Below are 14,682 nucleotides of genomic sequence, written 5' to 3' on the forward strand. Positions count from 1 at the left end.
TTGATAAAGTTAAGGGGCGGAGACTGCTAGGGCTCTGCTTGGGGGCCGGGGGGGGGGGTAGACAGGGCTGAAGGTAGAACGTGTGAGTGATTCCAGGATCACCCGGCCTTTTGTTTGATTTATTAGCAAAGATAGAAGGCAGTGGGTCTCAACCTTCTTAACGCTGCTATCCTTCAATACAGCTCCTCATGTTGTGGTGACCCCCAACTATAAAATTATTTTTCTTGCTACTTCATAACTGTAATTCTGCTACTGTTATGAATCATAAGGTAAATATCTGATATGCAGGCTGGTCTTAGGCAACCTTGTGAAAAGGTCGTTCAACTCTTCAAAGGGGTCGAAACCCACAGGCTGAGAAGCACTGCCATGAGGCTTGCTTCTATGCCTAGAGGCTGGCTCTAAGCCCTTTGTTCTCGTATCTTCCATCAAGCCCGTTAGTCAGGCCTTGTTACTGTCTGCTTTAAACCAGTGGAGAAACAGAGAGAGGGAAGTTAATGGCCTTTTTAAAGGTCACACAGCTATCTGTGTGGGAGCTGAGGCTGGAACCAGGCAGTAGATTGCTAGTCGGAAGTTTAAGGACTTTCCTGCCAGGCTGAGTTCATGTCAGCCACACGTAAATAGCACTGCTCCTTAGAGTTCAGAGAGCTCAGTGGGAGTAGGCCTGCCATAGTCAGTTAGCTACAGTTCACAGTAGAGCCACAATACAGCCTGTGCCAACCCCCTTGGCGCTAGTGCCTGGTACTGTGTCAGGCCGCAGCTGAGGGAGCAGGGAGAGCCCTACTCACCGTATAGGAGGGGCGAGAGCGAGGAAGAGGAGTGTCCTGGAAGAGTAGGCTGTGGCATGCAGGGGCTTTTGGTGCAGGTTGGGGTTGTGCAGGGGTGAGGGGGTGGGGGTGGGAGGGGCTTGAATCTGGGAGGCCCCAGGCTGCAGGGATCTGGGTAGCCTCGGCCTCCAGTCCTGCCTCAACGCAGTACACACGTCCCTAGGTGCTACTGCGAGTGAAGGAGAATGAACTCCAGTACCTGAAAAAGGAGGTGCAGTGTCTCCGGGATGAGCTCCAGGTGATACAGAAGGTAGGCAGTGCCAGCCTGGGGTTAGCTGTACTCCAGGTGCCGGCCTGAGCCAGCTGCCATTGGCCGTAGCCTCACCTTAGGCCTCCCACTGCCCCACTACAGACAAGGTAACAGAAGCCGGGGAAGAAAGGGGTATGACTCACCCAAGGCCAGTGCCTGTTTTCAGTCATTCAGGGTCATTTGACTTTATTACTATTGATCACCTACTAGGTGCTAGGGATATAGCTGAAAACAGAACAATACTATCCCAGCCTGGCTGTGGGTTGATTCCAAGTGTTGCTAGGAACTGGGAAACCCACCCAGTTCTGTACTGCCTATCTGGACACCCTTGGCTTGTTTCTGCTTTCCTCGAGCTGTGAATACACAGTGGCTCTGAGAGTGTGAACCAGCACTGCCCTGGTAAAAGACCAGAGCCCCTGACCATGCCCTCCCGGGCTCATCCTACCACTCCTTGTGACCGTGGCAAAAGCTGCACCTCCCCAGGCCCTAGCTGCCACCCCTCTAATGGGACAAGGAAGGACAATGAAATCCCCGTCACTGGGGGAACCTGGCCCTATGTGCTACCAGCAGGGGGCAAAGTGGGTGTGTGGCAGGGAGTGGGTGTGGTGGGTTCGTGCCCTCAGTGTTCCTCTGTGGCTGGCCCTAGGACAAGCGCTTCACAGGAAAGTACCAGGACGTGTACGTGGAGCTGAACCACATCAAGACTCGGTCGGAGAGAGAGATCGAGCAGCTGAAGGAGCACCTGCGCCTGGCCATGGCTGCCCTGCAGGAGAAGGAGGCTGTGAGGAACAGCTTGGCTGAGTAGAGGTGGGTGAGGACCCTGCAGTGCAGCTTGCTGGACTAGCACCTCCTTTCCCTGGCTCATTTCTCCGTCAGTGACATCGTCGTGCTAACTACAAAGGGTTGTTATGGCCAAAAGACAGTCCAAGTCTGATCTGTCAGCCTGTGCATGTTTGTCCCCACATGTACCTGGGTCGGGAACCCCGAGGCCTGCATCTTAGCCACTATCATGACCTAGTAGTCTGACCCTCCACAAGTTGGTGGTGACTCCTGGCACATTCTGAACTTGCTTTCAGTCTTCTCCCAGCCCTCAGGCTTCATGCCACAGCCAGCACTGAGCACGGAAGCCCTTCCTTCAGAGGGCTCGATCCGATAGGATCCGATACAACCATGGCCTGTCTACCTTCTCTTCCTGACAAGACTCAGCCACACGAGTCAGGTTACTCCAGGCCCTGTGCACAGCCCAGAAGAATGGCTCTCGGCCAGCCTTGAGGGCAGCAGTCATGGGCAGTCTTGCTTGTATACTTTGGCCTTCCCAGTGCTCAGTGCTCGCTCTTCCCTTCCAGGTCCCTGTGCTTCCCATCAGCTGAGGACCCTCCAGCCCCAGGGGACCAGCCACCTTCCTTCTCTGACAGAAGTCAGAAGCCAAGCTTTCTCCCCACCCTGGGTCACATGTGCGTGCACTCACACCACACACACACACACACACACACACACACACACATGCACATACATTTATGCACACACACGTGCACATTTATGCACACGTGCACATACATTTACACACACACACACACACTGCGGATCTGAGCTCGTCCCTTGCATAGGGTCTTACCTTGCACCTTCTTCAGGATTTTATATGTGAAGAGATTTTTATATAGTTTTTTTTTTTTTTTTTTTTTTTTTTTGCCTTTTGTTTTCTAAAACATTTAAACTTTTAAAAAAGGCAATACTTGGTGGCGTGTTCCTCCCGCACTGGCTCTTGCTCCTCTCTGATCCCCGGCTTGGCCCTCCTTCCTACCCTGGGTGCCTCACAAAGGCCCAGGCAGGGCCAGGGTGAGTTGACCAGAGGGAGAAGGCAAGGAGCAGCCCTCTCTTCCTGCCCTGGCCTCTGGACAGGGGGACCCATGGGCAGAGGGACGAGCCAGTACCTGTCCCCATAGTTCTGCCCCTCTGAGGGGCGCTGGGTGTGGACCTCCAGCGTCACCCATGAAGACGCTTCTCTTCTGTTCCATGAGTCATCCTAACTTAATAAAACCTTCTAGCAACTCAGGCTTTTGTGGATGCTGGACAAGGTAGGACATGGCAACCAGGTTGTTAAAGTGGCTTCTGTGTCCCACCTTAGCTGAAGCAGGGTCTGTCAGCTCTGAGGACCAAGCTGAGTCCAGGTCATCCCCTGGGCCAGGGACTTAGACATTTGAATGATTCAAAGGTTAGCAGCAGCAGCAGCAGCAGCAGAGTCCAGTCTCTACCCTCACAGCAATCAGAAATTGCACTCTGACCTGGTTCCCTGGTGAATCACCAATGGCTCCGCCTCAGACTCATGCAGATCATCAGCTCATTGTTGAAGCTGAGGAGTTGCAAAGAGGGCTAGTGCTGAGTCTGCCTTCCCTAACCTCCTCCCCGTACCTCAGTTTGCCTCTCCAGAAAGTGGGTTTTCTATCATTCCCTGCACTGGGCTGAGATTATACTCAGAGATTCTCCTCCCCTAGGCGGAAGTAGGAGTGGGAACAGTGGATGCGACCATCATGGCAGGCTGTACCCATGGTCACTTTCCCAAGATACAAAAACCACATTGGGTTGAGTCCCAGGAGACTGGAATCTCACGGGAGACACTGGCTCGGCCTGCAGCTGGTTTGAGAACAGCTTCAAGATCAGTTTACCCAAATGGAAAATTCAAGAAGGGCCTTCCAATCAGAGCCATCAGCAGGAGGAATTGCACTGTGAACATCTCTGGTGTGTTTTGGGAAAGACCCAGTCCCCCTCATAGGGTATAGCAGTGTCTGTCTACGTCCTTCCCCATGATTGGTTCAAGCATGGCACAAATGGCAGGCAGTTCCACCAATGAGATACAAGGGATGCTCCAGCATCCACATACTCCTCCTCCTCCTCGTGTCTTAGACTAGCTCAAAAGACCAAGTGTTTGCCAAGACACCAGGGATTGTGCTCTGCCGGCAGCGGCACACAGTGGGGAGTTTTTTGTCAGTTTCTTTCTGAGAAAAACAGACATCTCCCTTCTGACCCAGCCCCTCCCTTCCTGTACAGGCACATGGAACATCAAGGGCCAGCCCACTGCACAGCTATCCCTATTCAAGGTTGCCCAAACCTTAGCTGCCCGTCAAAGATAGAATAAGTGGCCGGAGGGTGTGGCTTAGTTGGTAGAATGCGCTCCAGCAAGTGTGAAGCACTGGGTCGGATCCATAACCCTGAGTAAGTCGGGGCGGTGATACAGATCTGTTAATCCTAGCACTTGGGGCATAAGATCAAAGGTTCAAAGTGTCACCCTCAGCTATACAGCAAGCTCCAGGACCCAATCCCAACAAAAGAACTATGATATATTTGTATATAGTGATATGATATGGCAATAAACCATAGTTGCTATGTGCAAAAGCAGGGTTAAATCATCCAGACTTAATGGTTTAGCAGAAGCCATGAAAATCACATGAAGTTCAAAAGCAAAACAACGAGGCCCTGAGCTGGGGAAGGAGGGACACGACCTAGCAGTGGCCATAGGGATCTTGAGGTTGCAGGTGTGTTCTGCCTCAGTCTGGGTGGTGGTGACAGGGCACATGCCTGTGTAAGAGGTACCCAGCGGCACATTACCGCCTGCGCAATTAACCGGGTACAAATCTTGTCGGTAAACTTTTAAAAATACTTTTTAAAGTTTATGTGTATGGATGTTTTGCCTGCATGCAGTCTGGGTGCCTTTCCTCACAGAAGAAGGAGTCAGATCCCTTAGAACTGGACTTACAGATGGTTGTTAGCTGCCATCGGGGTGGAAGGAATTGAACCCAGGCCCTCTGGGAGAGCAGCCAGTGCTCTGAGCCATCTCTTCAGCCCAGTAATCTGATTTTTAAAAGAACGAACCAGATTTGTCTAGCAGGTGTCAGGTCAGGTACCTGGGAGAGGAGCCCAACCCCCTTCATCATTGGACTTTTGGCCAGAAACACTGTTTGTGGCCTGGGGCATCCAGCCATTGCTATGTAAATAGCCTGGACCAGCCTCCCTCAAACTCTTCTGCCTCCTGAACTCACTTCCCTCTCAGGCCTTTGTTTCCTCATCTGTTAAATAGGACAATAATCCTTCCCCTCCAGAAAGCTGCCAGGTATTGAACTACAAACATTCAGTTATCTATGGCTTTGTGTACACTCCTGGACTCATGGCAGGCCTGGACCAGTCTCATGCTTTTCCTGCAGCTCTACAGGTAGCCCAAGTGCAAGTCTCCCGATGCTCCCTGTGGCTGTGTGGCCTGATGGCTTCTTCCTTCATAGGTCTGTCACTTTACTGGGATGTCTGCTTCTCTGTGGCTCTCCGCATGATTCCTGAATGTACAGTGTGGTCTCATGACATCTGTAGTCTGACTACCTCCCTGCTGGCCGACTCCCTCAAAAGGGTTTCAGATGTGGAATCCATGGAGTTTATCAGCAGCGTTTGGATGCTGTGACATCACTTCCCCTTGTCAATCAAAAACAAGTTAGGGCTAGTCCAGGCTCAAGGGGACAGGATAGTAGCAGGGTCTGAGGTGGCTCCTTCAGACCAGCTCTCTTCCCAGCCTCCTGTTCCTCTAAGGTGGGATTCCCTGCAGGGCTCTCTTTAGGGTCTGCCCTCAGCTCTTCTATGGCTGGGTATTTTCTTGTGCTGACCTTGGCCACTTGTCCATGGCTTGTTAGCATCTAACCACCAGTATGTCCCCACCCTGTTCTCAGAACTCAGGGAGCTCCATCTCAAGGCCTACCTGCAGGGTGTCAGCCCCCTAACCCAGCGGTTCTCAACCTGTGGGTGATGACCCCTTTGGGGGTTGAATGACCCTTTCACAGGGGCCTCATCTGATATCCTGCATATCAGATATTTATATTACAATTCATAACAGTAGCAAAATTAGTTGTGAAGCTGGGCGGTGGTGGCGCACGCCTTTAATCCCAGCACTTGGGAGGCAGAGGCAGGCGGATTTCTGAGTTCAAGGCCAGCCTGGTCTACAGAGTGAGTTCCAGGACAGCCTGGGCTACACAGAGAAACCCTGTCTCGGAAAAACAAATTAGTTGTGAAGTAGCAATGAAAATAACTTCATGGGGGCTGGAGAGACGGCTCAGCAATTAAGAACGCTGGCTGCTCTTCCACAGGAACCGAGTTCAAATCCCAGCAACCATGTGGTGGCTCACAACCATCTGTAATGGGATAAGATGCCCTCTTCTGATATGTCTGAAGACAGCTACAGTGTACTCAAATACATAAAATAAATAAATCTTAGGAAGGAAGGAAGGAGGGAAGGAAGGAAGGAAGAAAGAGAAAGAAAGAAAGAGAGAAAGAAAGGAAGGAAGGAAGGAGAGAAGAAAGAAAGAGAAAGAAAGAAAGAGAGAGAGAGAGAGAGAGAGAGAGAAAGAAAGGAAGGAAGAAAGGAAGGAAGGAACTAACTTTATGGTTGGGGGTCACCACAACATGAGGAACTATATTAAAGGGTTGCAGCATTAGGAAGGTTGAGAACCAGTGACCTGGGCTTTAGCTCCTGCTTGTCCTGAGCCAACTTCTGGATGAGGCCCCATGAAGCCAGCCTTCCGTCATCCTGAGGCTGCCTTGGCCTATGAAGAAGGTTTGGAAGTTAGAGGCGATCAGCTCATCCAAAAGCCACAGCACAGACCCAGCTGGCGAGATCGGGGAGGCTTCTCTGTGAAAGAGCTGGTGCCGTCGCTGAGCAGGAATTAGCCGTAGCCGGGTCAGGGGTTGGAAACGGGTCTGCCTCTGAGCATGGTGTTCAAGGCTCTGAGTCTGGAGAGGTTGTCCTCCTAGGAATGTGCCGCTACTAACGCTGAGGCTCAGTTTGTGGAGGGGCAGCAGGTGAGGCTGGAGTGACAGACTGCAGCAGGGAAAGTGGGGGCACTCTCCTGAATGGGCTTCAGGAGTTGGGGAGCTTCTGGGGTACATAAAACATCCCGGCTCAGGTCAGAGGGCTGGGTAAAGATGGCAGAGTCTGGAGCCCGGTCAGCACAGAAACACTAGTTAAGGTGTCAGCCCAGGAATGAGGCACAGAGAGGCACCAGGCACACCAGATACCAGGGCGCAGGGAAGTGGAACACGCAGGCTGTCTGCAGCCAGAGTGATGGGGAGCCGGTGGCAGCAGGGCTGGGACTAAAAGGCCACAGAGGGCTATTGGACTGTTCAGGGTTCCCAGGGTTGTTTCCAGCCCAGCCCCCTGTCCCTGATCCCTGGAGGTTCTTGCCCAAGGCCCTCCTTAAAGTGACAGTTTCTATTACTGAGGCTGGCCTCTCCCTCTCTGTAAGTCCCTGGAGCACCCTAGTCCTCCCTTCCCCAGCGACTCTGCGACCTTACTCTTGGCTTCTGAGACCTACAGAGAAGGAGAGACCTTGTACTCGGCCAAATGGAAACGAAGATGTTCATGAGACACTGTGTCTCTCAGATGGCTGAAACAATGGACCCCAGAGAAATTGGGATTTCCTCAGGAGTCTCGTGCTGGGAGAAGGGAAGGCCATAGCCAGAGAGGGATCTCAGTTCTAACATCTTGTCAGACCCCCTTACAGAAAGGCCAGACAGTGACCAGCTAGTGTTGAGTGGGGCTGCACCTTGACCCCTAAGACTGCATAAAAATGCAAGTCCTTGACCCTCTCTCTAAACTTACCTCATTTCAGGACCCAGAAAATGGGTTTGTTTCTCTTCCCACTATGGCCACACTGAACAAATCTTTTTCTGCTTTCCAGTATTTATGTATTGGGTTGGTTGCTTGGTTTTGGTTTTTTGAGACAGGGTTTCTTTTGGTAGCCTTGGCTGTCCTGCAACTAGCTCTGTAGACTAGGCTGGCTTAGAACTCAGAGTCTACCTACCTCTTGAGTGCTAGGGTTAAAGGCATACACCACCACTGCCTGCTTTCCACTATTAATTTGGCTCTTTTAATTGTCTTATTGAAGATGGGTGTCTGAACCTGAACCAGGCTGCAACCCCCAATCACAAGATTACCCAAGGAAACAGTCCCTACCTCTCTTCCCCTGGGCATACCCTTCTCTCTGGGACACCTCTCCCCTCACTCAGCACAGATGCTCTGGGAGGTTTACTAATGGAGAAAGGTAAGGTCTGAGAATCAAGCAGCCCTCCCTTATATTTCTGACCCTAGCTGTGCAACCCTGGACAGGCTATACAGCTTCTCTGAGCCTCCAGTTCCTCCTCTGTACAGTAGGGTAAGTGGCCACTCTGCTGAGTGTTACAAAGATGAAGACGGCTAATGACAGACGGGACATGCTGAAGAGAGTGACTGTGCCTCCTCAAACACAATGCAAACACTGCTTGTCACCACTGATGCCATTAACATTCTCCTTCTCATCAGTAGGGGCTGGGGCTCACAGGCCAGCTGGAGGCCTCCTCTCTCCAGCCCTGGGGTCAGCTTTAAAACTAAATAACAGCTCTGAGACTCCAGACCCGCCCTTCCATTCAGGCAGATCCCCATGAATCACTTCTCAGCCATTCCTGGAGCTTCATTAAAGTTGTGGGGCTGACAACAGCTGCTAGGCGCAAAGCCAAATGGCCCCTCTTTGTGACGATTGAACTTTGGGTACTTTGAGCTTACAACGGTGCAAGTGACTCACCTCCAGTGGTAAACCTGTGAATTTGGATCCTTGTCTAGGCCAGCATGACTGCTCCAACTGACCCTCTCTGGATAGAACAGCAAGATCTTGAACCAGCCTCAGGATCCAAAGGGCCACCTTGATAGTGAAGTGAACCATGTTTCCGTGGGGGGAGGGGGCACCCGGTGCTTCTGCAGGACCTGGTGCATTTTTCGGAATCACCACAAGTCTTTGAGGACACAAGCAGAGGAAGCTCTGAAAGTCCCTTGTGGAGGAACCCACGAAGGACCTCTCAGCATCTTCTGTCAGAGCTCCTGGAACTGGAGTAACACTTGTGAACTGCCACGTGGGTGCTGGGAATCGAGCACGGGTCTTCTCAAGAGCAACAACTGCTCTTGAGCACTGAGCTATCTCCCCTCCCACACTGGCTTAAAAAGAAAAGCATCATTGTGTCTGCGTACTTATGTATGTACTGGCATGTGCATGCATGTCTAGGTCAGAGACAACTTTATGGCGTTGCTTCTCTCCTCCTACTGTGGGTCCCCAGAACTGCACTCAGGTTGTGGGGCTTGTGTGGCAAGCACTCCTGACACACTTGCTTTTCAGAGCAATGCTGTTCATGCCTTTCCTCTCCCAAAGCCCCGCCCTGCCCTCCACAGCCTTTGTGATGATTCTTGGCACAGGAGCTCCTGCCAGCTTGCCCTTACTCCCTGCCAGCCCTTAACCCCAGCAGGCAGTCCTGTGCTTCTACCTGCCTTGCCTGACCCTACTGCTGTCCTCCCACTCCCTGGGCCATGCTCTCTCCAGTGGCAGATCCCTCCCATGCAACCTCAAGGCTCAGCTATCGGCTATCGCCTGCCATCCCTAGGATTCCCTCCCAGATGTAGATGTCCCAGACAGATGCCTGCTCGAATCCCCACAGTCCCTCCACATGGCATGATCTCTCCTTGGGCTTCTCCTGGACATGAAAAGCCTGATGCCACTCACTTTGCTAATTACCCGGCATCTAAGATCTCAGCTGGGTGAGTATTTGTTGATGGACTGACTAACTGATTGACAGACTGCCTGGAGATGAATGGTTGAGCCAAGCACCCTATAAACAGGTCACAGCCTCAGCCTCATGCCAGGAATCCCAGCGGCTAACCTGAAGGGCTGCAGGCTAGTAGCAGTTTCTGAACATGAAAGGCTCAGCTGTGACTGACTCACTTCAGCCACCCTGGCGTCCCATCTGGACTTCACAAGGGCGGGGCGGGTTCTGAGGGCCTGGGAGGGAGGGGATCTACTTTGATGAGTGTCTGCACCAAGCAAACTTCATGCACAGCATCTCTCCTAATGTTCGCAGTAAGCCTTCCAAGTGCAGGCAACTCTCTCATTTTACAGGGGGAGGGTGGGGTGGGGACGCCATAATTAGAGAATAGCATGACTCATCTAGGGACAATAAGGTGCATAGTAACTCACACCTCAGCCACTATGGCTCCCAACCCCAGATCCTGTCCTGACTGGACCATTGACAGAGGCAGGCTCTGTGAGAGCGTTTCACGGCCATCCCAACATGCCAGTCCCTAAAGTGTATATAACCTGTGGGTGCAGGGCACACTCACCCTGTTTGCAGGAGAAGGGCCAGGGCTCAGACAGAAACAAAGGTCTTGTCATTGGAGATCAGACACCTTAAGTCCCCCTACTTGGGAGAAGAGCATGGGGGGGTTGTGTGTGGCAGTTTCCTCTCTAAGGGCTAGGAAGGTTGGGTCCCCTAGAAGAGCATGAGAGTGTACCAGGTACGATGTTACTCCTGGCCCTGGCAGCCAGGGTTCACCACATGCACCACAGTGGTGTCAGCCACTCGTGTGTGTGTGTGTGTGTGTGTGTGTGTGTGTGGTGTGCACATCACTCTGTGTGTGTGTGTGTGTGTGTGTGCATGTGTGTGGTGTGCACATCACTCTGTGTGTGTGTGTGTGTGTGTGTGCATGTGTGTGGTGTGCACATCACTCTGTGTGTGTGTGTGTGTGTGTGTGTGCATGTGTGTGGTGTGCACATCACTGTGTGTGTGTGTGTGCATGTGTGTGGTGTGCACATCACTCTGTGTGTGTGTGTGTGTGTGTGTGGTGTGTGCACACCACTTGTGTGTGTGGTCTGCACATCACTCGTGTGTGGGGGTGTGTGCACATCACGTGTGTGTGTGTGTGCATGTGCATGTGTGTGTGGTGTATGCACACATGCCCAAACACACATGTGCTCATGATGTATGTGTTCATATCACATATTTCCTAAATTTTAGAATATTATGTGTGAGTGGGGTGGGTGGTGTGCACATCTGTTAATGTCCCCGACAAGCCTGCTCTAGGCATCATAGTGACACAACTGTGAGGAGTCATGTCCTGTACCCTGCCCTCACCCCATGAGAGTGAGAAGAAATAAGGAAGTAAAAACCATGGAGGGCTGATGGTGGTACTCACTCATCCAGAAGAACCAAGGAAGGCTGCCTGGCAGCGGTGACACCCAGTCTCTTCAAAGACAAACCAGAGCTGAAAATGGGAAAATGTCTACAGGAAGGGCTACAAGGCAAGCCATGACTGGGGTGCTAGGGACTCCTGCTGGACACAGCCACACTATACCCCAGGAACAGGGTTGTGAGTTCATTTGGACAGGAACATCTATCTGTCTATACCTGATCCATCCTATGCTCACCTGCCTACACATGACCATGACCTTGCTCCTGAGGGCCTTCCCCTGCCCCATCTGACCCCTAAGGAAAAGCCCTACTCTCTGGGCTTGGCTCTGCTGCCCCTTGCAGGGTACCAACAACACTGTCCTCACAGGGGTGTGACACACCTGAGACAGTACTTGTAAAGTACTGAGGGTGACACTGCATGAATCTGGCTGATTTTAAGGCAACACACAGTTCCTGTCTGGGAGGCTGAGACTCCAGCACAAAGATCACAATAAAACCCTGCTCCTGTTCTGCCTTGGGTCACCTGAGATGTACTGGTCCATGAATGCTGGGAACATTATTGTGGACATTCACCCATATGCATGCATATTCATATTTTAAAACATACATTAAGTCCCATGAAAAGCATATCTGAAAGGTACCATCAATATCCATAATGATTAATCCCGAGGGGGAGAAACTAAGGCTCAGAAAAGTGAGCTGGCGAGTACCCTCTCTCCCTCTCTCCCTCTCTCCCTCTCTCCCTCTCTCCCTCTCTCCCTCTCTCCCTCTCTCCCTCTCTCCCTCTCTCCCTCCCCTCCTCCCCCCTCTGTCTCTGTCTCTGTCTCTGTCTCTGTCTCTGTCTCTGTCTCTGTCTCTCTCTCTCTCTCTCTCTCTCTCTCTCTCTCTCTCTCTCTCTCTCTCTCTCTCTCTCTCAGTCGGGGTTAGGATTTGAATCCAGACAGTGTGATTTTGCAGAAGTCCATCCCAAGCCTCAGGCTCCATACAGGAGAGCAGGTGGGCCCAGAGACTGGAGCAAAGTACCCCAGACTGCACAGCAACTTGGGAGCGCCTTCTATCTCCCAGTATTACATCCTAGGGTTTGTTCTGAGGCCTTCAAGGCCACCAGGGAAAGAGCCCTGAAAGTTTGCAAAGAAGCCCTGGTGAACTGTGTCCATCCCTCTCCTCAAGGGGGCAGCACTTAGTCCTCCACACACACCCTTCCCCCTTAACCCCACAGCACCCAGGGCCAGCACCAAGCGTTTTTGGGACACTTCCAGGGAGTGACACCATCTGTGTTTGGTGGTGTCAAACAGACATGGCTCTTGACAGGAGCCAGGCCCAGCATGTGACCTAGAGCCTTCCAGGGTCAGGCTGCCCGCTTCTGTAGGAGCTCACAATACCAGAGGCTTTGCTCTGCTTAACCACTTCTGAGTGTGGAGTGACAATGGTAACAGTTTGCATTTCAGAAATCTCTCTCTCTTTTTCTTTTTGGTTTCTCTGTGTAGCCCTGGCTATCCTGGAACTCACTCTGTAGACCAGGCTGGCCTCAAACTCAAAGTTCTCCCAGCCTCTGACTCTCAAATGCTGGGATTAAAGGTGTGTGCCACCACTGCCTGGCATCAGAATTCTTTTTATTATTTACTTCTTCAAAACTTCATTTCCATGGGGAAAAGGCCACTATGATGTTCACATGTGGAAGATGGGAAAGACAGAACAGCAGCGTGTGCTCTACTGAGGGAGGCAGAGCTGGAGATGTGGTGGTGGTGACAGGGGAACTGGAGGGCCAACCTGCTATCATTGCCCAGTAAGGTCCGAAGGGTGGTGTGCAACAGCCTGGAGCTTGTGTAGTTACAGACTCAGGTCCCGAACCTGCCACCCAGCCAGACCACAGGATCATGCTGGCTCTATGCAACGAGGGAGGCCTGAGATGAGGAAAAGTTCGGTTTCTGGGTTGGACCTCCTGGAAGGACCACCATGGTCCATGATGTCACCAGAAGCCACGTTGGTGTCTGTGGTCTGTGCTGCTGCCCCAGGCCAGGATGAAGCCCGAGATCCACGTGGATGTAAGCAGTCTGTGCTCTGACTGAAGATTTACTGATGTCCTCAGGCTTTGCCACCTCAGGAGGCCATGTTGCCATGAGAGGCTTGTGTAGCCACCTGAAACCATTATGAGACCCAAGGTCCACATAACTGCTGGGGGCTGAGTGGGTCGGTGGTCCAGATCCAGACAGAGGCTGTGCTGATGTCTGTGGCTCATGCTACCACTGAAGGCTACGCGGATAGCTGTGGGCTGGGCTGCTGCCTGAAGTCATGTTGATGTGTGGGCCATGCTGAGCTGTCCCACAACCCCACTCGGCTGCCACTATACCATCTCAGCTACCACCTAGGCCCAGATCCTTTGGGTTAGCCTGCCCTAACATTTACCCCATCTAAGAATCGCCAGAGAGCACAAAGAGGCCAGTCCTGTGGAACCATACCTGCAGCGTGTCCATGACTCTGGGCTACAACCAAATATCTGAGAGAAGTCTCCACAAGGGTCAAATACTGATGGTGTAGCAGAAACTGGAGGCACCGAACCAGACTCATCACAATAAACATTCCCAAGTAAATGTGTTTGGGCAAAAGGATGTAGCACGTGACACACTGCAGCTACAAATACCACTGCGATGATCTTTTTCTTTAATTTTATTTATTTATTTGTTTTTGTTTTTTGAGACAGGGTTTCTCTGTGTATCCCTGGCTGTCCTGGAACTCACTCTGTAGACCAGGCTGGCCTCGAACTCAGAAATCCCCCTGCCTCTGCCTCCCAAGTGCTGGGATTAAAGGCGTGCGCCACCACTGCCTGGCTTTCTTTAATTTTAATTTAATTTTTAAATTTTTCTTTTGTGGGGGAGGTTACAGGGGTGGGGCAGACATGGAAGGACTGGAACTGAGTGGAGTTGGGTACGTGATGTGAGACTCCCAAAGGATCAGTTAAAAATATTATGATGAGATAAAAGAAAGATTGTTTTTATACACACACACACACACACACACACACACACACACACACACACACACGTCTGCATGTCTTTAGGCTCACCACCTGCATGCAATGCCCTTGGAGGCCAGAAGAGGGAGTCAGCAGATACCCCAGAACTGAGGTTTCAGGCAATTGTGAGCTACCTGGTGTGGGTTCAAGGAGCTAAGTTCAGGTCTGCACGAGAGGTGAGTGCACCTAACTGCAGAGCCACGTCTCCAGCACCTACGTCAGAACTCCAACACAAATAGTCCAGAATCCTTCACGTCCTCTTGGTATTCTGAATTATTTCACTTGGGCAGACTCTCTTCATTCCCAAAGCTGGGTCTAGAGAGACCGTGGTTACTTCCCAGCAGCTGGAGAAAGGTCACAGCTTACTTCTCTCAAAGGGAGGGGACCTGACTGTTTTGCTGGCTTTTCTGGAAGCCATGTTTTGCCTTGCATTTGCTGAAGCCTCTTTCCCTTCCCTCCTCCTCTCCCTTAGTGGGTAGGGTGCCTTTTGCTCACTCTCAGGAGCCCCAGGTCAAGCTCAGATGACACCTTGGAGCAGAGCCTGTGCTGAGACATAGAAGACGTTGGCACTCATGCAG

The 14,682-nt window shown here is 51.7% G+C and overlaps 1 protein-coding gene across 5 annotated transcripts in view; it reads left to right on the forward strand.

Annotated features, from left to right (window-relative positions):
- Triobp (TRIO and F-actin binding protein) overlaps positions 1 to 3,126 on the forward strand; it is a 57,545-nt gene extending 54,419 nt beyond the window's left edge. For all 5 annotated transcript variants that reach the window (XM_076911604.1, XM_076911605.1, XM_076911606.1 and 2 more), the window contains 3 exons: positions 988 to 1,074; positions 1,721 to 1,881; positions 2,421 to 3,126. In XM_076911604.1, the coding sequence (XP_076767719.1) occupies positions 988 to 1,074; positions 1,721 to 1,879 (246 nt within the window). In that variant the 3' untranslated portion in view covers positions 1,880 to 1,881; positions 2,421 to 3,126. The remainder of the gene's footprint in view (positions 1 to 987; positions 1,075 to 1,720; positions 1,882 to 2,420) is intronic.
- Positions 3,127 to 14,682: the final 11,556 nt, after the last annotated feature.

This window comes from Arvicanthis niloticus, chromosome 13 (genome assembly GCF_011762505.2).
Source record: "Arvicanthis niloticus isolate mArvNil1 chromosome 13, mArvNil1.pat.X, whole genome shotgun sequence".
In the NCBI taxonomy this organism is placed as follows: domain Eukaryota; kingdom Metazoa; phylum Chordata; class Mammalia; order Rodentia; family Muridae; genus Arvicanthis; species Arvicanthis niloticus.